The 25,169-nt window shown below is 48.6% G+C and overlaps 1 protein-coding gene across 4 annotated transcripts; it reads right to left on the bottom strand.

The window, feature by feature from the left end:
• Window positions 1-10,294: 10,294 nt before the first annotated feature.
• Window positions 10,295-24,999, bottom strand: DDN (dendrin). Of its 4 annotated transcripts, XM_053289222.1 has the most exons (5): window positions 23,878-24,999; window positions 21,321-21,393; window positions 20,381-20,513; window positions 17,717-17,800; window positions 10,295-15,294 (listed from the first exon to the last, which is right to left on the bottom strand). In XM_053289222.1, the coding sequence occupies exons 4-5, from the start codon at window positions 17,788-17,790 to the stop codon at window positions 13,392-13,394; spliced, it is 1,977 nt and encodes a 658-aa protein (XP_053145197.1). In that variant the 5' UTR covers window positions 17,791-17,800; window positions 20,381-20,513; window positions 21,321-21,393; window positions 23,878-24,999; the 3' UTR covers window positions 10,295-13,391. The 4 variants fall into 4 exon arrangements, with proteins under 4 accessions (XP_053145197.1, XP_053145196.1, XP_053145198.1 ...); XM_053289221.1 differs by lacking the exons at window positions 21,321-21,393; window positions 23,878-24,999 and having other exon boundaries at window positions 20,381-20,868; XM_053289223.1 differs by lacking the exons at window positions 20,381-20,513; window positions 21,321-21,393; window positions 23,878-24,999 and adding an exon at window positions 18,421-19,105.
• Between the last annotated feature and the right edge of the window lie 170 nt (window positions 25,000-25,169).

Raw genomic sequence — 25,169 nt, 5'->3', positions numbered from 1 at the left:
TGACTTAAAAGATAGGAAGAGCTGTGTGTCATCAGCATATTGATGGCACCACAGCCTACACTCACGGATGACCTCTCCCAGGGGTTTCATGTAAATGTTAAACAGAATGGGAGACAGAATAGATCCTTGCAACACCCCATAGGCCAAAGGCCAAGGGGTGGAACAAGCATCCCCCAGCACCGCCTTCTAAGTACTACCCTCCAAGTAGGAGCGGAGCTACCGTATAATCGTGCCCCCAAGTCCCAACCCAGAGAGACGTCCCAGAAGGATACTATGGTCGATGGTATCAAAAGCCACTGAGAGGTCCAGGAGGATCAAGAGAGTCACATCCCTCTGTCTATCCTCTGGCGTAGGTCATCCACCAGGGTGACCAAGGCAGTTTCCGTCCCATATCCAGGTCGGAATCCAGACTGGAAAGGATCTAAGTAATCAGATTCATCCAGGACTACCTGGAGCTGAAACGCCACAACACAATCCAACACCTTGCCCAAAAAGGGGAGGTTTGAAACTGGTCGAAAGTTGTTTAAATCACCTGGGTCCACTGAGGGCTTTTAAAGGAGGGGCCTAATGATTGCCTCCTTCAGGCAAGGGGGGACCACCCCCGGCTCTAGAGATGCATTCACCACCCCCGCCACCCATGGACCCAGTCCCTCCCTAGAAGCCCAATTGCAATATAAAAATAAAAACAATTAAAGCACTTTCACAGAATAAAAACAATTTAAAAATTCACAGTGAAGCAAAATAATTTCACAGGATAAGAATAATTACACAGTTTACAATTAATTTTAACTAAAAGCCTGAGAAAACAGGTATGAGTCTTTTTAAAAGAAATAAGGGATTGAGAAGCTCTTCCTTTGACAGGGAGTGCATTCCAAAGCCGTGGGGCAGCCACAGAGAAGGCCAGGCTCCAAGTTACCTCCAGATGAACCTTTGGCAATCGTAACAGGACCTCACCAGATGATCTTAATAGGTGTCAGGGTTCATGACAGTCTCTTAAATGTCAAGATACAGTGACGAGTACTGTACTCAGTACTCCAAATGTGGCCGCACCATCGATTTGTATAAGGGCATTATAATATTAGCATTTTTATTTTCATTCCCTTCCTAATGATTCCTAGCATGGAACTGGCCTTTTCCCAGCTGTCATGCACTGAGTCGACACTTTCAATGAGCTGTCCTCCATGACCCCAAGATCTTTCTTCTGGTCAGTCACTGACAGCTCAAACCCCATCAGTGTATGTGAAGTTGGGGGGGGGTTGCCCCAATATGCATCACTTTACACTTACTTACACTGAGCTGCATTTGCCATTTTGTCTCCCACTCACCATTTTAGAGAGATTATTTTGGAGCTCCTCACAATCTGTTTTGAACTTCACTACAATCTGTAGTGGATTTCACTAAATAATTCCATGTCATCTGCAAATTTTGCCACTTTGCTAGTTGCCCCAACTTTTTGATCATTTATGAACAAGTTAAAGAGCACTGGTCCCAGTACCAGTACTGGCCCCTGGGGACCCCATTTACTTCCCTCCATTGTGAAAACTGTCCATTTATTCCTACTGTTTCCTGTCCTTCAACCAGTTACCAGTCCACACATGAACCTGTCCCCTTACTCCATGACTGCTAAGTTTACTCAAGAGCCTTTGCTGGGGAACTTTGTCAAAAGCTTTTTGGAAGTCCAGGTATACTATGTCAACTGGATCCCCTTTGTCCACATGCCTGCTGGTCCTCTCAAAGAACTCCAAATGGTTAGTGAGGCAAGACTTGCAGAAGCCATGGAAGGTTCTCCTTCCACAAGACCTACCTATAGTTAATATATTTTGGATTTCACTACCCTAAATGGTTTAGTGTCATCTGCAAACTGGGCCACTTTGCATAAGCAGTCTTACTGAAATGAATAGGACAAGTCAACACACACATACAAAATCTTTCGGGGTACTTGAGCTGAAAGTTTGTGACAGAAGGGGTTCACTTGTTTAAAAAGGTTGAGAACCATGGGCGTCTGCAGAACTTTTTCCAGGGGGCGGGGAGCCAACAATCCAATACCCCACTCCCTTGGAGTATGCCCCATTGAATTAAATGGGAACCTGATCAATCCAGGGAGGAAACTGCCCCCCTCCCCGATGCCCATGTTGGGAACCCTCCAGTAGTATAACAGAGTCATATACTGACAGCCACTAGCATATCACATATATAGGCTCGCCCATGTTTGTACTGTCCCTGTTTCTTGTGCAGAAATTTCGTTTCAGGCCTCTCTTAAAGGCACAGAAAACGTAGTGACCCTGCACACCTATCAAAATATGCAGAACAGACATCTGCACACCTTCCATTTGTGGGAAATGGCCTAGCACAGGAAGGATATTCCATTCTGAGCAGACCCAACAAGGCATCTGCAAACTGAACAGTGGAAATGGCTTTTGTGGCAGGCCTTGCCCTTCTCTGTACTGCTGAGTTTGTGGGTGACAGACTGTGCAGCCCTTCCTTGTAGAATGAGGACCAGAAAGCCAGAAACACACACATCTGTTTGCAACATTATTTGTGGCTTGGATAAAAGGTTTCCAGCTCTGCAGAATGGCATTTGAGTCTTAAATAGAACTGTAGGGTTTTTAAGGGACCTGAAGAACAGCTTCACGCAAGCCCTACACACTGACAGTCTAGGGTTAACAGCCCAGAGACCCCAGTTCTTTGGCTCACGTTCTAGTGTGTCAAATGCAGAGATGAAATGAAATGTGCATCCATTTTAAAATCTGGTGGCTTTCGCAAGTTTGAAAATCTGAGTAAGAAATATTGCCCCCACAAAAATAATTCCAGTACTAATTAAGATATTACAGTGTCTACCAAATCTCACCCAAACTCATCTCTGTTTTCCTCAACAGACTCAAAATATTACAAATCAGGTTTACTGATAGTTGCAACAAAAATATTAAGATTTGGAATGACATAAGCTTTTATGGACAAGGATCCACTTAATCACTTGGCATCTATTACAGTGTTATCATTATTTAGAATATTCGCATACTGCTTTTTTTTTTTTTTTAGTGCTTTACTTAGCAAAAGGAATGAGAAGTTGATTTCTTATCCCAAAGAAGCTCACAATCGAAAATGAAAATAAAATAAAACAAAACCAGAAACAACCACTGGGAGACAGTATACTGGGCAGAATAGTGACAGTTTCCCGCTGCTAAGTATAAGAGAACTATGACTTTAAAAGGTGCCTCTCTGCCCAGTGAGCAAGGATCTAGGAGTAAAAGACTGTGATCGCTGTCTTCCAAGATCTCTTCCCTTTGCGGATGAAAAACACACCCGGTCACCAAGATATAAGCACTGAGAGGCTCACTCAAAGCTCGAACAAATCACCAAAACAGAAACACTATTTCAGAACTTAGAACATCCCATTTGAAAAGAGTTTGGTTCTGAGATCTTTGAATTACATATACATTTGAAGTTTGAGAAACTAACTTAGATTTTCTACATGCAGATTCAAAATGTAAGAGTGAGGGCCTCTTCTCACAACTGTTTCAGCATATGGTGGCCACAGGAAAAAGCCTTGCCTGTGTTGCCTTCCAGCTGCTTCAGCCTATAGCAATTTGCATCCATTTCTACCAACAGGATTCTGCCAGAATCTGCCTCTCAGGGGTTTGCTGGGAGTCGTAGGAAAGCTGCCTTCTGTGGTTCTCTGTGGCTTAATTTAGGTTGACGCTGGGCTTGTAGGTTAAGCAGAAACACGCTCTGTGCTGTGCCAACAACAAGACCTAGACAGAACTGGTGCTTTGGGGACATCTTATTTATGTATTTATTTTTCTATGTAAACCACTTTGAGAACTTTAGTTGAAGAGCGGTATATAAATATCCTTAGTCTTAGTCTTAGACCTAGTCATCGTCTTTGTCGTTGTAGTTATAGAGAAAGAAGGAGATGCAGTCAGTCACCCTTTTAGTCAGAGGGTGCCTGATTAGCTCCTAATGTTGCATGTGGGGAAGATGCAGCTGGGTTAACTATTCCTAGTTAACCCAGTATGGACCAGTATGGTACCCTCCTTCAGTGCCTGTTTCAGAGCTGGGTTATACAATCAGCAGCTTGTCATCATTTATCCATTGCTGGACTATGCCACTTTAGACTGCAGATGGAGTGCAGACTGTGTGAAACGTCCTCCGTATAAGCCTTGTCTTCTCCCTTACATACTAGCTTTGAATATGCAAGGATATGCAAGGATGCAAAAATTTTGGTTTTTGCATACGGGGTATAAACATTCAGTCTCCCCACCTGCAGTGTGAAGTGGTACTGTCCAGCAACAGATTCACCACTATAACAAAACCAATCCGTTATGGAACAGTGTGATAAACTGGTTTCAAGTTTTGCTTGAAACTGAAGGCCGGGAAGGTTAGGATTAACAAAAGGAAGTACTTTTTCACAAGGCACATAATAAATCTATGGAATTCTCTGCCACGGGATGTAGCAATGATGGCCACTAACTTGGATGGCTTTAAAAGGGGCTTAGATAAATTAATGGAGGACAGGTCTATCAATGGCTACTAGTCTGGTGGCTATAAGCCAGCCTCAGAGGCAAGATACCTCTAAATACCAGTTGCAGGGGAGCAACAGCAGGAAAGAGGGCATGCCCTCAGCTCTTGCCTATGAGTTTCCCAGAGGCATCTGGTGGGCCACTGTGTGAAACGGGATGCTGGACTAGATAGGCCTTGGGCCTCATCCAGCAGGGCTATTCTTATGTATTTTTGATGTGATCGATTACATCTGATTCACCAGCTGTGCTCTTCCTTCGGCCATCAATCACCCTGACATGAATACATGTGGATACACATGTACAAATCATCTCTACTTCCCTGCAAAATCTAAACCAATAATATAAATAAGTCACTAGATGCTGGGCGGGCTGCATTTCATTATGGCACTTCTCATGTTGCCCAGAAACAGCCTCTGCAGCGCCAGCCTTTTGACCGCAAGGGCAAGAAGTAAGGTTGCCAGCTGACAGAAGAAATCATCCTGGCCTGCTCCTGTGCAGTTAACAGCAGCTTGATCTGCAGGAATCAGCAGATGAAGTCTTCAAACGGCATGGTCCTGGAGAGAGACATTTCAACCTACTCATGCCTACACATCAGGCTGCTGTTACAGACACAGGTACAGGAGGCAGTAAAAAAATTGGCAACCCCAGCCCGATGAGATCTTGGAGAGTGTGACACAGGAGATGGAGTACTAGGAAGCGGCAGAAAAAGAAGGAGCTCCAGGCTTCTTGATTTAGAAAGTGGTGAAAGATTCATGTGTTTGGTTAATTGGACAAGGTTCCTTTAAGAAGAAACAAGGAAAGACTGATCACTGGCCCCAAAATAGACAGCTCCTGCCTATAATTTGCAGGGCAGGGTGCACAGGCTTTCACTGTCTGCTGGGCGGGGGGGGGGGGTAGGATGTATGAGAGGGATAATGCAATGGCCAGGCTTTTGTTGCTCGTGGGCAGAGCCTCCTTAAAAAGGGAACGTGTGAGCATCATCACAGGCTGTATTTACCAGTATGACTCAGAACTCACCCCTGCCCGGAATTTGTGACATGGCATGGGCAGGGGAAATGGGACACCCAGCCACCCGGTGGGCACTGGTCAGGGCAAGGAGAAGGCAACTGAGATATCAAGGGGGAAACCAGGAGCTTTCTCTAATGAGCCGTGGGGGGATAGGAAGAAGGATTGGACGAGTTCAAGATAAACAGACAAAATACTCCATCACCTAACAAACATTGATGATGATGATGATGATAACAATGTAGCAGTATTACTATGATTGCTGCTGCTGCTAATTATAACAGCAGAACTACTGCTACCACTTTTGAGGCAGTGATAGTGATAGTGGTAGCAGTACTTCATCAGTAGTAGTAGTAGCAGCAGCAGCCGCCTTCACTATAGGACAGTTTATGCAATTTTAGGGAACAATTAGAGCAAAATCTTGACCACTAAATGCATTACAGAAAACCCTACAATTGTAGTACACAACCTTGCAGCCTTGTGAATATTGACATACAGAACGGGGCATAGCTCAATGTATTTGTTGTAGGAGAAAGATCTTGAGTTCAATCCCCAGCAGCTGGACTTTAAAAAAGAGAGTTCAAGAAAAGCCCTTTGCCTGAGAACTTGAAAAGTTGCTGCAAGTCAGAAATGGAGGCTAGATGGGCCACTAGGCTAGATGGACAATTGGCCTGACTTAGCGTAGGGCAGCTATATATGTATGATAAACAGCCTGACCCATATAATCAACTACTGTGAACAATGTCACTTAATTCCGAAGTTCTCAAGCTTGGGTCCCCAGATGTTGGACTACAACTCCCATCATCCCCAGCTACAATGTCCTTCAGCTGCTGTGGCTGAGGATGATGGAAGCTGTGGTCCATTAACATCTGGGGGCCCAAGTCTGAGCCACAGCAGTGCATTTCAGGTCCATCTATACCTAACACAGGCCGAAAGTGTGCGTGAGGAGGGTTGTAGTGCACACTCTACCTCTCAAAGCAATAAAGACAGAAGGGAGACAAGCCGTGCCTGAGGGCAGACAGTTCTGTGGTATCCCTGCCTGGGAAGTGGTTGAATGATCGGAGGCAGAGATGTGTCCGAAAGATCTCCTTCTGATTGTCTGGAGGTGAGGTCAGGGCAGCGAGTGACACAGAGACACAGGGAGCAGCCTCTTCTGTGGGCCTTCTGTGGGCGAGGGCTTTGGGCTCACAGCAGGTGGCTTTATTTATTTATTTATTTCCCCACAGCAGCCTTAACAGCTCTCAGTCTCATGATGGCTCATTCTTGCGTCCCAGCTCACTGTTTGGGAACGACTTGTCTAGTGGGTTAGAATGGGGCCGAGAGCCAAAACTCCTGGGTTTTTCTTTTCTTTTCAGTGTGCAAAGAGGGAGAATAATATGTGCCAAGGATTCCTCCTAGACCGGGTTCCCTCCTCTCTGGTGACCAAAGGGTGTGCAAGGTTTATGACCGAGGAGCCTTGGCTTCTGTGAACTCTCAGACCTCATGTCATTGGGATAATGACAGGGTCGCTGGGAGGGGGAGGCTGAGCTGGTTTTAAATAATGTGCAAATTGGCCATGCTCTCTGTGCGGTTTGTTGTCTTTCCATGGGGGGATCCTTCCTGCTGGGACCCCCAGACAAGCCAGATGACTCAGCTGTGGTGGCTGTCCCAGATGGGAAGTTGCTCACATCCCCCCTTGCTGGATGAATCAGCCAGCAGAGTCCCAGAACCACACCCACACCCCTCACTGCTGGCCGTAGACATTTTCACACCTGAAGCAAAAAGAAGAAAAGTGGGGAGGTGGAGCCAGAGACATCTCAGCTCTAGACTGGAACTGTCTAGAGCACACAGGCTTGGAGGCAGGAGAATGGCGCCCTCTTCTGGAGTGTAATGCTCCAAGCAACAGCTTCCTGTTGTTTGGTGTCCTGCTGGAAACAGGCAAGAGACTTTCCCATGGTATAAATAAATAAATAAATAAATATAATAGCACTTACATTTATATACCGCTCTATAGCCAGAGCTCTCTAAGCGGTTTACAATGATTTAGCATATTGCCCCCAACATTCTGGGTACTCATTTTACCGACCTCGGAAGGATGGAAGGCTGAGTCAACCTTGAGCCCCTGGTCAGGATCAAACTTGCAACCTTCTGGTTACAGGGCGGCAGTTTTACCACTGTAAAGTTTTACCTTTATAAAGTAAAGGTAAAGTGTTCTGTCAAGTCGATTTCAACTCCTGGCACCCACAGAGCTCTGTGGTTTTCTTTGGTAGAATACAGGAGGGGGTTAGCATTGCCTCCTCCTGTGCAGTATGAGAGGATGCCTTTCAGCATCTTCCTATATATATATCGCTGCTGCCCAATATAGTACCAGCAGGGATTCGAACCAGCAACCTTCTGCTTGTTAGTCAAGCATTTCCCCACTGCGCCACTTAAGGTTTCCCATGGTATACACAAAAATAAAACACTGTGCAGATTTCCTTTGCCCCACTGGTTATCGTGGTCAAAGAAATTCTACAGGTTTTCGAAGCATTAGAAAGCCTGGAAATGCTATAAAGAGACTAGGCCCACTTCACACATTTCATGTTTGTAGTGTAAGTGTACATATAACAATGTGATGTAAATACACATTCCTATTCACACATAATGTAAAGCCCTATTCACACAAAGCATTCAACTCTGATACAATGAGTATACACAGGTACAGATCTGTATGCATGTGCAATTATTCAAATGTCATTCATGTTCATGCAAATGTCATTCATGTCATGTCATGCGAGAGCCAGCGTGGTGCAATGGTTAGAGTGCTGGACTAGGACCGGGGAGACCCGAGTTCAAATCCCCATTCAGCCATAAAACTAGCTGGGTGACTCTGGGCCAGTCACTTCTCTCTCAGCCTAACCTACTTCACAGGGTTGTTGTGAAAGAGAAACTGAAGTATGTAGTACACCACTCTGGGCTCCTTGAAGGAAGAGCGGGATATAAATGTAATAATAATAATAATAATAATGTTCAGAACATGTACAGCAATATACCATGCATTTGAATGGCATGTACACAGGTTCACTTTTAAAATGAAGGCAGGTACAGTCATTTAAATAAACAGATGCATGAGGGTATGGATGTCTATATACTCATACCACATAATGTCTGAATAGAGCTTCAAAGAGGCAGATATCTGCTTAGAAGTCCACTCCCTGTCAAGTATACACTTTGGGCCAAACAGCACATTACACACAGCTGTGGGTGACTTTTCTATTTTTATCTGAAAGCAGCCTCTAAGATTGCCAGCTTTGGCTGAGGAAGAGCAGGGAGAGGGGCTGCTTAATCCTTCTTGCTGTTTTTTCCTGTTCAAAATCACCCCCCAGATGCTTTGCCTGACCCATGGGGGGAAGTTAGAGGCATCCATAAGTAGGATTTTGAATAGTAAAAGATTCAGAAAGGATAGGTCTAAACTCCTTTTTCCTCCATTGAAACACTCCATCTCAGCCCGTTTTCACTTAGAAATAGAAAAATGGGGGGAAAGATAAATGTAGCTGTGTGTAATGTGTCGTCTGGTCATCTATGGCAAACGTAGGTTTGCTGCCGAGTAATGTGTGGAATAGCCTCCAAGCAACAGAAAGGCCGTGTGCACTCCAAGGGCAACAATGTCTCTGTCACACCATCTTCAACTCTCTGAAAAAATTAGGAAGCCATAACAGTTAAACTGGTATGAACCCAAAATATTTATAGTGTCCATATGCCCTGTCTCACCATATTATTTGGAATCAAGAAGGAGTTCCTCACCACTAGATTGGATTTACTATTACCCCTGGTCTTGTTTGGTTCCCCCACCCTCTTCAGCTTGTGTTTTAGATTCCTTGGTTTGATCGCCTGGGGCTATTTGCTTTGCTCTTCTATAGCCACTCTTGGGGTACACATGGCTGTTTGCTGTTAGTGAAACACACTGTGGTCTGGAATGTACTGTTGATCTATGAAAGAATGGTAAATGAATGGGCTTGCCTCATGGCCTGGTGCTAAACTAAATGGCCCTTTCTTCTTCTTCTTCTTCTTCTTCTTCTTCTCTTCAGCTCTGTGATTTGATAGCTTTACGAACTGCTTTATCTCTTTATTCTGGCAGTGTATAGGCTGCAGCATACTGTCCCGCTATCCTTCTGGAATACACTGTGAACAGGGCAACCACTTGACTCTGTGTGTGTGTGTGTGTGTGTGTTGATTTTTTATTTATTTATTTATTTATTTATCATTTATGATACCGCCTGCACATGCGCATGTGCATGCTAGAGGAGGTCCTAGCTTGAGGCAAAGTAAGATGGCGGCCTCAGGCAGTGGATTTGGGGTCGCATTAAAAATGACAGAAATTGATGTGACTCATGGATTACAACCTGACAGGAAGCTGTTCTGTGCATGGAATTTATGGGAGCTGTAAAAGATAACTTTCTGGTAGACTGTGCCTATAGTGGCAGGGGATGTCATTTGGATATCCCACCTCAGGCACAAAAATGTCATAAGGCAGCCTTATGTATGTATATTTAGACACCACCAACATGGTGAATGACTGGCATAGGGTGAACGTCAAAATCCCAGAGTTTTTTCCTATTAGCCACACCAGAGGGCAGCAGTTTTCCTGTTTCTGGCCTATGCTGTGCATTTTTCTGTAAGATAGGCCAACTTTAGTTGACCAAAAATGAATACAAAATGGAAGATTACACAAAAGCTGCAGTAAGTATATTAGATTTAGGGTAGCTCAATGACAGCATACAGACGAAAGCAAAATCCAAATAGTACAAAAGTTGTTTTTGTTGTAAGGCCAACAGCTTTTGATTTATTTAGGAATGTTACTATGTCAAATGTGATCAAACCGAGGTTCAGTGTTCTAAACATCCTATTGCGATCTTCCTACAAATACCTAGTTTGGTTCTAAAAAGCAACCCACTGCTAGCAAAGACTGAGATGCCTCTGTCTTGACCACCAGATGGAGGATTCACACCCATCTGTGGAAGGATTTGATAAACTTGGTAAAACCTTAGGACCCAAACCAATGAGTTGCAGGATGTTTAAATTTTTCCTTAAAAGCAGCCATGGGGGCTTCAGTTTGATGGGAGCAATGATGTCAAGGGAGGGGATTCACCTTTCCTTCTGTGCCACTGGGGTAACTCGGTTTCCCTGATCTGAGTTCCATCTCCAAGCTACAATGGCACTCCCAAACTGCTATTAGTCCTCCTGTCAGTGATGCAGGTGAAATAGCAGCTTTAGGGGCTGTTTGGATCAGATAAACAGCATGGGAAGCGGGTTAAGATTTTCAGACAAGATTGGCTCACAGATCAGTTTGCTATTAAAATCCACCAAAAAGCATAATATATTAGGGGTATCTGGATGTGGTTATGGCAGTCGTTTCTCTGTGCACATAAAAAGCTTCACCTGCCTGCATATGAAGCTTTTAGAGGCATTTTGGCAAGACAGCAGTTGCCAACATAGCTCTCTACATATTATCTGTTATCACCATATTTTTACTCCCGTTCCTTCAAAAACTCTAGGGACTTGGGACTCTCGTCTTGAATTCATTTGAACTTCATATTCTAATTTTTCATAGAAATCAGTAATGTGTGTAAATATCTGTTACTGGCCTTCCAAACGTAAAGGGGAAGAGTACTAAAGACTTCTGTTCTAAATTAAGGACTCTATATACTGTTTTCCCAGTTGAACGGTCTGAGAGAAGATCAGGATCTAACAGGTCAGGAATGTATGTCCAGGTGAAACCTAGGAAACATTCCCAGTCTTCAGTCAGTCTAATGTGCTTGAATACAGAGCTAGCAGTACAAGCCAAGAAAACTGAACTTGGCAAGATCTTTCCTTTCCTTAAGTACTGAACAGCAGGCCAAAAAATAAAACAGAACAGTGGACTGAGAGCACCATCTGGTGGTCATTAAAAAAGGTACAAGCAACAAGCACCTCCCCCGCTTCTCTGGGTTCTGGTTACACATTTTTTAACCTTGATGTGCCTCCCCAAAGCTTGTAAAACTTGAAGAGTTGGATTATTACAGCAAAAGCTCTTTGAAAGGTCTGTACACCTGCAATTCTTGCCATTGCATTTTAAGGCACTGGGGGTGGGGGGAGACTCTATAGTAGTGGGCCCCTCCTCGCTGAACTAAAGCCATCTCCACATTGACTTTCTGACAGCAATGGGAGAGTGCAGTGTGAACTCTCCCACTGCATGGCTCAAGTTACAAATGATGGTTTTGGGGGGCCAAACTACACTTTCAATGGCAAATGCAGGTCTGGGACTCCTGAGCACCACTTCTCCACAGCAGAGCAAATGAGGAGGGGGGAGGAAATGAGCAGGGGGAAATGAGGGGATATACAGATTGCTTGAGAAATATATCCACGAATCTTGTCACTTTGCAGCCCTTCTGCAACAAAGATTCATTTTGTAGGTGACTGCTGGCAGCTGGCTACTTTGGGTTATGTGTGATACTTGTGCTCTTTAACATGGACTAGATTGTGAGTCTTCTGGAAACAGAGAAGCTCCTCCTCCTTCTATGTACATTGCTTTGACTACACACAGCCTTTCCTTACTTGCCACAACCACCACACATATGGGAGCTCCTGCTGGGAGAAAAACAGCGAGGAGGGGCTGCAGAGGAAAAGCTATGGTGGAAGACAAGTTAAGCACACACCCAGGCCGGCCACTGCTTTTCTCCTTTAAACTGCACCTACCGGCAGCACTTTGCAGTGGGGAAGCGGCAGAGGCGGTTCCCAGGTCTGGGTTTGGGGCTCTCAGCTTCAATGCAGTGCTCCCAATGTCCACAGCAGCTAGTACTTCCATTTTCATTCAAATAGCTGTGTGTAAAATGCAACAATCACAGACACCTTTTGGATAGAGTCTGTGACATCACTAATTACCAGAGAAACATTCTCATTACCCCAAACCCACCAATGTTTGTCATGCAGTGGCTGCTTTGAACTTATACTGAAAATTCTCTCTCGGCATGAGCGCTTCTTTTTTACAGAGGGAGTGCCCATGTAGCCTCTTCACTGTGATAAACAAGTAAACCTCTTCCCCAGCAGCAACGTGCCACCATGAAGGAAGCTTTACTCAATATGGTTCCCTTTGCGGGTTGTGCATTTTAGTGCCAATTCCTTGTTTTTAAAACAGAAGAGTGGCGAACCTTCCAACAAGGTTCAACACATGCACAAACATTCCTGCTGCCACCCCCTTTCGTTTGAATAACTGATGCATTAATGGGGTCAAGCTCAGTGCTTGAATGCTAGTTACACACTACCTTGGCAGGCAAAGGAATGATGACATTGAGAGTATATCACCCAACTCCTTTCGTTGTGATCATCTTTATTATTGTTCCTGCTTAGTAATGTTATTCCTGAATGTCCCGCACACGTGGATTTTCTTGTGAAACAGAGAAACAGAAAAGGTCTTGGCAGGTTTATTGCCCACAGCAAATACCTCTGCTACCTAAGGACAGCCCAGCTGGCTCAAACCAAGGGCTCTGCTCTCGGTCAGGCAGCACTCTGTTTCCAAGGAGGGACAGTCAGGTAGCCCAAGGAGGTGCAGAGTTATAGGGCATGACGGTGATGGCTATCTTATAGATTGTCGCTACTGTCTAGTAATAAATCAGAGGTATTCTGCTTCTCAACATGAAGCTTCCATTCTTAGCTACAACACACAAAAATACAGGAAACTTATTTGAAAAGTGTTACAGTTCTGTATATCCTCTCCTTCCCTACCCCATGGCCCCAAACACAGCAATGTCCCTGATTTTGAGGCAAGGAGGGGGCAGAGGCATGTGGATAATACCAGGCACTTGGGAGAGCGGGGTGGGTTGCTGGGTAAGGAATCGACCTTGTTTCCTCTCTCTCTCTCTCTCTCTCTCGCTAATCCCTCTTCATTGTTAGGGCACTGCTCGGCCCAGCATTACTTCCTGCGTCCAGGGTCAGCTCAGAATCAGTCTGGTGCCCATTCCGTAGGAGAGTGGGTGTGGCGTTCCCGGGCACCACGGTGGCGTTGGACTCGCTGCTCTCTAAGCTGCTGCTGCTGTAGGAGAGAGCCCCTTCATTCAGGCGCCCTCTCCGTGCCCGGGGGCGGGGGCCGCAGGCCGTCTGGCACTCCTTCTCCAGTTCCTCGTCCGTGTCCGAATCCGGGGCCGTGTGCCGGCGAATCCTCGACATGGCTTCCTTCAGATCCCGCACATAGGATCTGCTTGACGGGCAAAACACGGGCTCTTCTTCGCCTGGTGGCTGGCAGCAGCAGCCATCCCCTCCCTGCCCAGGCACGGCCACCCCGCTCTCATGAGGGCAACCCGGCGGCCCCTGCTGCACTAGAGGCCCAGCAGCCTCGCAACTACTGGGGGCTGCTGGGGCCGGGAGGAGGGGTTTCTTCGGGGTGCCCCGAGGAGGAGAAGGAGCCCCTCCAGGGACATCTGCAGGCGCAGCCCCAGGGTCGGCTGGACAGCTCTCGCCAGCCCCGTGCCCAGGGATCATCTCGGGATCCAAGCCTTGCCTCCGGGTCTGTGTGAAACCGAGTTCGCTCACGGGGAGGCCGAGGATGCGAGCAGCTCGCTCCTCCATAGAGACAGGTGCTGCTGCCGCCCCCGCCTGGCCTTGGCCTGCCCCCTGCTGGCCCAAGTAGCGCACGTGCTGCGTGCGGGGCGGCGGGATGTAGTGGGCTTGGATCACCACGCACGTGGCGTCGATGACGAAGAGCCCCCCAGGCCTTTGTGGCGCGGGTCGAGGAGGCGCCGGAGATGCGGCCAGGCTGTTGGCCGCCTGCTGTGTTCTCGCGGGCCTGGGTTCCTTCCACTTGGGCAAGAGGTCTCGGCTCTGCTTGCCCGCTTTGCCCAAGGCGCCGCCGGGCCAGCTAACGGCGTGGCTAAAGCCCCAACCGGCAGGGAGGGAGTCCTGGGGCTGGCCGTGAGGGGGGGGGAGGAGGGGTGGGCAGGGCACAGCTCCCCCCTTGCTCCTCCGGTTGACCCGGGGCAGGGTGTGGCTTCGGCACTGGGGGCTCCTGTCCCAGCAGTAGGGAGGCTCTGCTGGCTCCGGAGGCATCCTCGGGCCCCCCCAGGTCGTGGCTCCCGAGAGATAGCTCCAGCCCCCTGGCATCGGAGCCCGGTAGTGGCGCCCTGCCTTCCTTCCAGCACCGAGAGCTGGCAAAGGCCTGAGTTCGCAGGCCCCTGCGCTCGTCTCCCGGCATTTCTTGGGGGCTTCTTTCCGGAGCTGCTTGCTCACTGCGGGGTGGCCCCTGGCGCTGCTGCATCCCCTCTGCTGGGGCTGCACTGTGCGGTGGGGTGCCTCATAGGAGGGGGGAGGCACGTAGGGGGGCGGGCGGGGCCAGTTTTCCTTGCGGGGGCCGTGCCCTGCCCGGAGGCGCAGCAGCATGTGCGTTTCATAGCTGGGGGGCGCCCGGGCAGGGAGATCCGCCCTGCTCTTGGCAGGGGCCCCTTGATTCCACGGGCAGTGTGGAGCCGCCCCTCCTGCTAGGGCTCGGGAACGGTCCTTTGCAGTGGGGCTGCTGGGCTCCCAGCTCAGGTCCCTCCTGGAGAGCGGACGGAGCCCCTCATAAGCGGGGCTGTATTGCCTTTGGGCCTTGGGGGATGCTGCTCCTGCTGCCGCCGCCCTGCTCAGTTCCTTCCCTGAAAGCCAGCGGCCCTCCTGCCTCACTAGGCCCCAGCGGGATGGAGGCTGGGCATCCTGCCAGTTGGTCGAATCCTGCAGTATGCGGGGGACGACGAGGCGGCGCTGGCAGGGCGAAAAGTCGGGTACCAATTGCTTTTCCAAGAGCCTGCAAAAGGGCAGAGAAGTAGTCACTGAGGCCACTAGAAAAGGCACAGCATTGAACTTGCAAGAAACGGAGGCGGTAGAATGCCTGGCTGATAAAATAGACTGAACCACTTCTCAGACTGCAGGTGAGAGACTCCACTTCTGAATGCTCCTCCACATTTTTGAAAAACTCTCCACAAACAGAAAACCAGAAAAGTGCTATTCCGGCCCTTTGCCATCTGTGCTGGCTTTTGGCTTGCAAAAGTTTTTTTACGTGGGTGAGCCAATACGTCATCACTCATCTGCCAGATTCTGAAGTGGTGTGCTCCATTCTACAACCTCAGAACTCTACAATCTCATTCTGCAGTAAAAGTGTGAACTGGACCTGAAACCCAGTTTGGAACCCCAGTTTGAAATGTGTTAACAGATCTCAGATGTCGTTAACAGCAACTTCGGCCCATTTTTAAAAGGCTCATCCCATTCTCTTTCTTTTGGCCTTTGCAGGTTGCCTGTTTTACATTACTCAGACCCAGTGCTAATCAGTGGGCAACTGAGAATGGGAGATGGAGTTCTTTCTCTTTCATCTTTACAAATCCAGGTATGCATGTTGGATTGTTCACCAGTTAAAGGAGCCTTATTCTGGCTTCTCCAGTCCTCACTCTATACTTCAGTTCCAGTGTGGTAGCCCTGAAGGCTGTCAACCCTTCCTCCAAAGCCATTAACACTTCATCTTCTTTGCCTTGGTTCCAATTGCACTAAATGAAGTTATTTCTTCTATTGGCAATATTGCTATTGCTTTTTTTAAAAAAAGCTCTCTGGTAGGCTCCTGTTGTAGGGAGTATGTGGGAGGGGGCATGTAAAATGGCAGTGTTTAAGTACCATTTAAAGTCTTTCAAGTGTTTAATACACATTCTCAGTAATTTTTACAACACCCCTATAAGGCAGGACAGTATCACCATATTGTGGTGCGGGTGGGCAGAGTCTGAAGGAATAGCATAATGCCATCTAGTCAATTTATGGATGAGGTAAGATTTGAATCAGGAACCCCTTGGCTTCCAGCTCATACTCTTAGCTACACTCAGCAGCACCAATTTGATCCAAATTAGCACTATCCCCTTCCTAATCCAGCTTTCAAAACCTGTTCATCATGCTCTGTAGGTGCACACATGAATGCACACAGCCACAATCTTTCTGTCCCGATTCACCACACTTGACTCCCAACAGCTCTACAAGTGGTCCATCCCCTCTCTGCTACCTGGTATCTCTCCAGCTTTGTGGATGCCCTCAGTTCCACCCTGTTTATTCCAGCTCCCTCCAGATTCAACCAGTAAATTTCAGTCCAAACACGGCGTCTCTAATCTTTACAGCTGCTCTTCAGCGGGGTGGGGGTTGAGTCTATTAATTGTAGTTGCCTATGATGTGCGCCCTATGTCAACTCAAGTAAATGTATGCTAATTTGAAATTGCCAATAGCCTGTCATTTGTAGCAGGCATTGCAAAATAGCATTGCTGGCCCAATTCATTGGAGAAGGAGTTGGTGGAAAACTCACCCTCATTTGTTATTTATTATTTCTGCTGTACTTTTGAGCATACAAATTGGTTTACAGCACTGTATCATGAGTTGAACCTTATGTAATAGATTCAGCTCATAGTTAATAACTTGTCCAAGGTTCCCTAGCAACCTGAGCAGTGATTCGAATTTGGGTCTCCCACATCTAAACCAGGACATGGCCCATGAATCTGCTGCCATGGCTCATTCTCAGTTCCTATCTAATAACAAAGAAGAGTGCCTCTGAGCATGTGAAGAAAAATCCTTCCCTTCATTATGTCAATTTTTGCCATCCCTTTGTATGGAAGCTAAAGAGTTAGGGCTTCCAGGTTAGCATTGATGGCGTCCAAACATCTTTGAGCCTTTGCACTCCTTTTAGAAATCCAGTGCTGGTCCAAACCCAACTCTCTGGGGCAACATACCTGCAGCATTTCTGCTACAAAGCAGATATAGTGTTGCATTCAAGAGCACGTGTTGTGAGCCAGCAGGACTGTAATTCAAAATCTCAGCTCAGCCATGAACTAATTCTTACCCTTAAGTCTTCCAGTCTGTAATATGGGAATAATAAGACTGCCTTACCTTTCACAACTGCTGTAAGGATGGCTCAAACAATGTAAAGTTTTTAAAGCAATTAGGAAAAGCACTGTATACATTGCTAAGGCATATTACTAACCCCCTGGCACTTTGATCACTTCTCGCATCATCCAGTGCACACAACACACATCCGGATCTCCCAGTCACTTCTCCCCCTCCTTCTCCATTAGAAACCACACTTGGGCTCCCTGATCCCAAACCCAAAGCCCCCTCTGCTGGCTCATCAGTGCTCGGACTGGAGCTGTGCCAAAAGAAACACCCCCCTGCTGTTCAGAATCCCTTCCAGAGAGACCTGGACTCACGTATACTGCCCAGCCACGCTGTGGTACATCCAGGGGGCCCTGTAGCCTTGCCCAGTCCACGGCCGTCCTTCCATGGTACTCCGGCTGGAACAAGAGACGGCGTTAAACTCGACAAGGAGCAGGTTGGTCCTCTCACAGACATGGAGCCTCCTGGCATCGCTGGGACTCAGCCCCGGGCATTCAAACATTGTCCTGGTTGCCGGGTCATCTAGCAGCCACTGGAGCCCACGGCAGGCCTGGCAGAGGAAGGCGGGGAGTGCACGGCACCCACACGCCCCCTGCACCTGACAGGCAACTTCCCAGCGCAGGTAGCGAGAGTGGCGGCCGCGCAGGGGGCGCGGGGCCACACGCCAAGCAGGGGAGGCAGAGACAGGTGGTCCTCGGTGCAACCGATGAAGAGAGAGAACGGGAGAGACACGTGGACACTGGCACACATGCAGAACGCAAAGGCACATCAGGCAAGTAATTACGCCCCCTGAAAATGGCTTGCATTGCTACACACTGTGCTGCACACAGAGACCACACACACGGCTGCGAGAGCAGTTGCACAGCGACAGAGACACACACAGCGCTACAGCCTGTGAGGCAACGTGTATCACACAGACCACTGCTAGCTCGGTTACATCCCTCGGTATTTCAGGCATGTCAGCTGTGCCACTTTCGCACCCCCAGGTCCGTGTCGATCTTGCCCTTACACTGCCCACCTTCACATGGAGCCCGGTGAGCAGCTAAGGTCAAGGAATCGCAAGGAATGGACTGGGAAAGGCTTCCAGCTTCCGTGGCATTCCATTCACATCGGGCAGATGGGGAGGGCACTGCTCTGTCCAGCCTCTTCTCCACTCGCCGATGCCTGGCCACTTGGCGATGTGCCAGAGTGATGCCCAGATGTGAAGAGTGCCCCTTGCGACACACCCTGCTTTTCACCAGCACTCAGCTGCCCTGGCTGGGTCCCTCAAGCCAGTGACAGCTCTTGCAACATTCAGCTGTCATTCACCCCATGCATGCTAGGCCAGCTAAGCAGTGGCTGGCCCGGCCCTATTGTTAGGCAGGGTGAGGGAGCCCACCTCAGGAGAGCAGGTTTGAGGGTACCATTCAAGGACAGATCCTTGTTCATCAGTTTGCTTATTTGGATCACCACTTGGATTTTCTGACTCAAGCTGCCTTTGCTTCGCAGAGTCCAAAACTAGAAATGCCGTGCACTGTGTTCTCTACGCCAGCAGGGATCTGGGCACAAGCCCAGGGTTAACAACATCTAGGATGGGTAAGGTTGCCAGCTTCTACACAAAACAGGGCTCCAGTATACTTGAGAGTGCATAGCAGGGGGAGTGCTGGCAGATGCAGCGTCTTCCATCACAGCTGCACAAGAAAAGAAGGCACTCCTGCCCAAATTGCAACCAATGAGGAGCACAAGAGATCCAACTCCTAGAGAATCTGGCACCCGGGGACCGTGAGGATGGGGGTTGATACGCTCCAGTAGGAGCAAGAGGCAAACCGGAGTGAGAAGTCCCTCCCTTAGCTTCACCAGGTAGCTCAGACATGCTCTTCACATAAGCTGGCACCAAGCTGTGTCCAATCAGAAGGAGCAGACCCATCTTTGTGGAGGAGGCACCTTTCTCTCTCTGATCATGCTTGCTCTGGGGAGAATGCATTCACCCCTCACCCCAAGGTAAATGCAGTCTCTCCCTCTCCCCCCTCCCCAAGTTTCTCAGTAAATTAGAGAGTTCAGTACAAACTCCCACGCCAGCTCCAAGTGAAACCTAGCAACTGAGCGCCAGCATGGCAACTGCATTGGCAACGGATGGCAACAATGGGGGTGGTTAGCAGAGCTGCCAGTGACACAACCCCATTTATTATTTGTCGTCGGGTGGGGAGGGAGAGAAATTGGGCTTTCTACCCAAAGCTCCGGAAGCAGCCCTAACCGGGGTTCCAGAGGGCCAGTGCCCAAGAATAGAACCCAAGGTTATTAGTAATAATATAGATCACTTCAGGATACAGAGTGCTTAACAAATCCTGTTGCATTCACCCTCCACAACAGTCCTGACAGGTAGGCTGCTCTCGTTCCCATTTGGCATGTGAGGAACCGTCAAGACTAGATTTGCTACTTCGGTGTTTTCACTGGTCTTGCTCCTGCACCTATAACACATTAAAAGAGAGCCGGCATGGTGTAGTGGTTAGAGTGCTGGACTAGGGCTGGGGAGACCCGAGTTCAAATCCCCATTCAGCCATGAGACTTGCTGGGTGACTCTGGGCCAGTCACTTCTCTCTCAGCCTAACCTACTTCACAGGGCTGTTGTGAGGAGAAACTTAAGTATGTAGTACACCGCTCTGGGCTCCTTGGAGGAAGAGCAGGATATAAAATGTAAAAATAAATAATGAAAATGTAGCCCGTGGAGTTTTCTCTGGTATGTATAGTTTTCCTGTGAGGTTTTTGTGTGAAGCAGCAGCTGAAGGCACAGCAGGAGAGCTAGTTTAAATATATATGTACCAACTCCTCAAAGCCATGTGGGGAGAAAGCTTAGCTTCACTGAGTTTTAAATCCACCTTATCTCTCGGGTGGGTATGCTACTGAACACAATCCCCTGGCCATACCAAGACAAAAGCTCCGGTGTACCATCATGTGATGTACCGTGTAGCTTAGCTAAGAATATAAGCGTGCAGCATTACCTCAGGCTCCCTGTTCAAGCAGATGATGTGCTCCCGTGTTAGTCCTGCATCAGGATTTTGCTTCTGCACTAGAGAGAGACTTGCACTCTTTCCAAAATATGGCAGAGAGGAAAGCTGGCTTTTCCATTAAGAGCTGAGAGAGAGAAATGGCTGTGCTTAATATTCCGTATGGAGGCAAGCAAAGCCAATAGGTGAGCTACCAGCTCATTGTCTAAGGGCTAGTGGCGTGCTTCCTCCAAGTTTTGTTTTGTTTAACATAAACAGCACAGTTCAAACAATCTCTCTCTCCCTATTCCCCAGCAAACATGTGCTCATGCTCGTGTCTGCAATGTACGGTGGTGTAAATGCCCACGATAACCCAGACCCCCAAAAGAGTTCCCATCATGTGTATTTTAGAATCGGCACTCCCAGTGTAGTGCCGGAGCTTTGGTATTGGGCATCAGGTTTATACACATCAGCACTCTGCTGGGGGAAAGGGAGAAGGGCTGTCTAGATCTGGCCTACCACCACCACCCCGCCGCCGCCCACACAGCTGCAACCCAAACTCCAGGGATTTAGCAGGCAGTCTTTGCTGCTTGTCATCCAGTTGCACAGTGGAGGATCTGCAAGGGGCCCTCTTACACAAATCCTGCAAGGGGCTCTCTCGCACACAGGCCTCCTTAACGAATGTGAGACAATCTGCCATATGCAACACCCTTTGGCTTCAGTGAACTACATCCAGGGAGGTGAACCCAGGGTGGAAGCCTGCCTCCTCATATGAATCCGGGTTTGAAGCAATCCTGTATTATACCTATTCAACAGCACCATGACTTTGTGACCAGCATGCTGGGGTCCAGGCTTGCGTCATACACAGTAACAGAGTCGTGTAGCCTCCACCCCATGCGCCTCGAACCGGCTCTCAGATGCACACCTTTTGTCCCCGGTTTTCCTTTTGCATTACCTGTGGTAGGTCAGCAGCAGCAGCAGGCTAGAGGCTCCAGACCACACAGTAGCCCAGTCCTGTCCTAGATCATCTTCAGAGAGAGAACATTTAAAGACAAAAGTATCCTAGCTGCAGGGGCGTAGCTATAATTGAGCGAAAGGGTTCAAAGAACACGGGCCCCCAGCTCCTGAGGGCCCTCCAGCTCCATCCCTCCCTATTTCCTTCATTATCTCCCTCATTCTGGGGGGCCATCAGAGAGAGGGGTGAACACAGGGCCCCTCTCCCCTAGCTATGCCCCTGCCTAGCTGGTGGGTGCAGCCTTAAACATCTCCCCGGCTTGTCCAACTCCCACCCTGCAGGGAATGTGCTGTGTCAGCCATTGTGAAGGGAGGGCAGGATGAGGAGGGGTAGCTGGAGAGAATGGGAGAGGGAACCAACCTAGGGCGGTAGGGTCCAATTGCCCTCGCAGAGTTGGCTCTGTGGTGGCAATCCTGCTCTTCGGTGCCTTGCCACCAGTCCTCGTTCTACTGCACTCCTTGCCCCGACCGATCTAGCCAGGGTTAAGCAGCTGCCTCCCATTCTACATAGCCTTGTCTCTGGGCCACCCCGGCGACACTTGAGGCTAAGTGACTTACCCCACTTCTCACCCCATTCACTGTTCCTGCCATGTACAGATTGTCCTTCATCCGAGTCCAAGGTCAGAGAGACACTCAAGTGCTTTGACACGCTACCCAAAATAAAGGCAGTGCTCTCCCGCCAGGGGTGCCCAAGGTCTTTGTCTGAGGTGAGGGGGCCACCAAAGGCTGCCTTGCCCCAAACTCCGGTGAGAGCCCGTCCCCTTTCAAAAACAACCCTGGCAAGCTTTGGAAGTGGTATGTGGGGCGCAGGCAGGTGACCAGCAGCCACTGCCTTTTCTCTCCTTGTGCTTCTTGCAAGGCTCCGGTCGGTCTTGAAGAGCTGCTCCAATGGTGCTGATGATGGGAAGGGACATCTTGCTGCCCTGCTGGCACCCCAATAAATTGCTGCCTGAGGCAACTACTTTACATCCTCATGGAACGACTGCCCCCGAATCTCCCCAAACGGCACCAGACTCTGCAGTGTTGTGTGTCTGAAGAATGCCTCTGCACCCACGGCCCTCAAACTCTCAGCAGGCTGCTTGAACACTCTCCTTCACCCAATACAAAAAACCCAGCATTTTACCGGTGCCTGTCAGTCAGACACAACTGAAATGAGCAACTGCTCCTGGGCCTTCCAGAGGCCCCAGATCCCTCCTCGGCCCCCAGTGGGCTCTCTGGGCACACCAAGTTGCTGGGGAAAGAGGGAGAAGGATCTCCGAGGGGAAGAAAAAGAGATCCCTGTCCTAAGTGCCGGCAACAACACGCAGAACAGAATCCAAGACAAGGACAGGCTCCCAGCAACTTCTGCCCTACTACCACACGGATGCAGTCACCACGGAGCCCGCTCTTTGCCTGCCACCAGAAATTAAATAGAAACCTCCAAGCGTTTTCTAGCCTCTTCCTGTGCCTAGGAAAAACCCCTAGGAGGCCCACCTCCAATCCCCCACTTTCACCACGTAAACGGCCAGCTGCTCTAAAAGCCAGAGAAAGCATCCCTGGACACTACCGGCGGCCGCATCGATCACCCCATTCCACTTCCACTCACAGTTGTTTTGGCTCACTCTGCTGAGCACCCTGGTCCTGAGCAGTTGCCCTCTCCCAGCATCTGCTGTGCACTTTTGCTAGGAAATGCCATCACCGCCCATGGCTCCAGCTGGGTGCTGGGGGGATTCTTGCCTTTTTAAAAGCCACAGGCAGAACAAACAAGGATTTGGTGTCTGGGCGGTGACGCTGGCTCAGCACATTCCTAGGCCAGAGGGCACTGGCTAGGGAAGAGGAGTGACCGGGACAGAGTGGGAGACACAAAGACCTTGGCCGCTAGCTGACAGGGAGGGAGGAGAATGGCCTGAACACCTTTGCCGGGGAGGAAGCTTGGAAGGGATGGGGAGAAAGGGTGGAGTCATTCATGGTGGAAGAAAAAGACCTGAGGGTTGGAAGACTCTTAAGTCCATCCCCTCCGAATAGGACTCACACTGCTCCAGAGGGGCAGAGTACTGTTCACAGTTTCACTTGGCTATTTAGTACCCAACACTGCCCCCTTGCTGTACAAAGACACAAGAGAACTAGTCACACCTCAGATTGTACACTTGTGCCAGTGCCTGTACACGTTTGTGTGTCTTGACTGCACAGCCATTCATTTGAAGGGGACTGAGCCTTTTGAAAAGGCAAAGTGCAGATGGCACATCCTGTACACATGTTGGATGTAATGTGTGAATAACTGTACATGCATAGAGCACAAAATGTGTACACAGTGCACAAATTGTAGTGATGGTAGATGTACGATGTAAATAGGGCTGTGATAGGGCTTTGACATTTTGGTCCCACATTCTAAGACACTGAGAATAGACATAGATATAACATATATCAGTGCTTGCCCAGGGTGTGGAGGCTGTCAGAGTCTGAATGGGCCAAAACAAGCTCAGACTTAATCCCTCCCAGACTGAGTTGCTTTTGCTTACTCCTTGATCTGGCCAATTGCTGAGTCTGAGTCTCTCCCTGGATGGGGTTGCACTGCCCCTGAATGAAGTGGTCTGGGAATGGAGGGTCCTCTTGGACTCACGGCTCCTGCTTGAGCAGCAGGTGGAGGCCATGGCCAGAGGTGCAGTTGCCCAGCTTCGGCTGGCCCGCCAGTTGTGGCCCTATCTTGTAATGTGCTCTATCTGGGCTTGCCTTTGAAGACAACCTGTAAGCTTCAGTTGGTCCAGAATGCAGTGGCCCACCTGCTTATGGGCGCTAGGAGATATGATAGTGTGACATCTCTGTTGTGGTTACTGCACTGGTTACCTATTTGCTTTTGCGTCAGATTCAAAGTGCTGGTTCTCACCTTTAAAACCCCTCAAGGCTTAGCAGCTGCTTATCTTCAGGACCGCCTCTCCTAGCCAGTCCTTTGCCATCCTAGGAGATCTTCTCAGGTTGCCCTTCTTTTGGTCCCTGGTCTCAGAGAGGTCCATAGTACTAGGGCCTGTGGAAAGGCTTTCTCTGTTGCTGCCCCTTCACTTTGGAATTCTCTTCCCCACAAAATACGGTTTGCCTCCTCCCTTTCAGCCTTTAAAACCTTATTGAAGACATTTTTTGCCCGCCAGGCGATTGCCCTTTACATTTATTATTTTCAAATCTCAGATGCTGTTCTTGTTTGTACACTGCCCTGAGTCTGTGGATTGGGCAGTATATTAAATCTTTTAATAAAATAAATATATCAGAAAAGAGCTAGTTGGGTAAGAACTGCAGCTTTAAATCTATCTTTAGGCAACACTTTCCATACTGACAGCTACATAAGAACAGCCCTCCTGGAATCTGCTGTGAATGCCCTGTGCACAGGACATGTGGATGCATATGTGCACACACATACACAAGAGACACATTCATGAAGGAGAGTGGCCAGGCCTTCGGGCTTCATCATCACGCCCAAAAAACAAAGTGTGTGGACTGCATCACACCCCTGTAGCCATATGCTGCAGGGGAAGATTGGGTGCAGTGGGTTAGCTGTCACTCAAGAAACTTCTCTGCCATTACTGATCTTTCCACTGAGGAATCTTTCATGGGACTCTAAGGAAGCCCATACTCCCAAGGAACACAGTCTGAAAATCACCATGGCAGAAGGAAAAAACCAAATTCTGAATATAGATAAAATAAAGGTGCAGTTTGTAACATAGTGCACATGTTTTTTTCCTTATTGAGGCAGGCACCACACAAAGTAATTGTGAAAACGCAAGTGTGTAATGAAGGGAGAAGCACCAGGGCTTCATAGCAA

The sequence above is a fragment of the Hemicordylus capensis genome, chromosome 2 (genome assembly GCF_027244095.1).
Source record: "Hemicordylus capensis ecotype Gifberg chromosome 2, rHemCap1.1.pri, whole genome shotgun sequence".
Classification (NCBI taxonomy): domain Eukaryota; kingdom Metazoa; phylum Chordata; class Lepidosauria; order Squamata; family Cordylidae; genus Hemicordylus; species Hemicordylus capensis.
Note: the sequence above shows the minus strand (reverse complement) of the source record. Positions and strands in the feature narration are given on the sequence as shown.

Excerpts from the sequence above, each read along its gene's own strand:
- DDN (XM_053289220.1), bottom strand. The coding sequence starts at position 18,171 with ATGTGCCTTTGCGTTCTGCATGTGTGCCAGTGTCCACGTGTCTCTCCC. Across the intron at positions 15,295-17,716 it reads AGCGTGGCTGGGCAGTATAC|GCTCTTGGAAAAGCAATTGG; the intron begins GTGAGTCCAGGT and ends GCCCTTTTGCAG.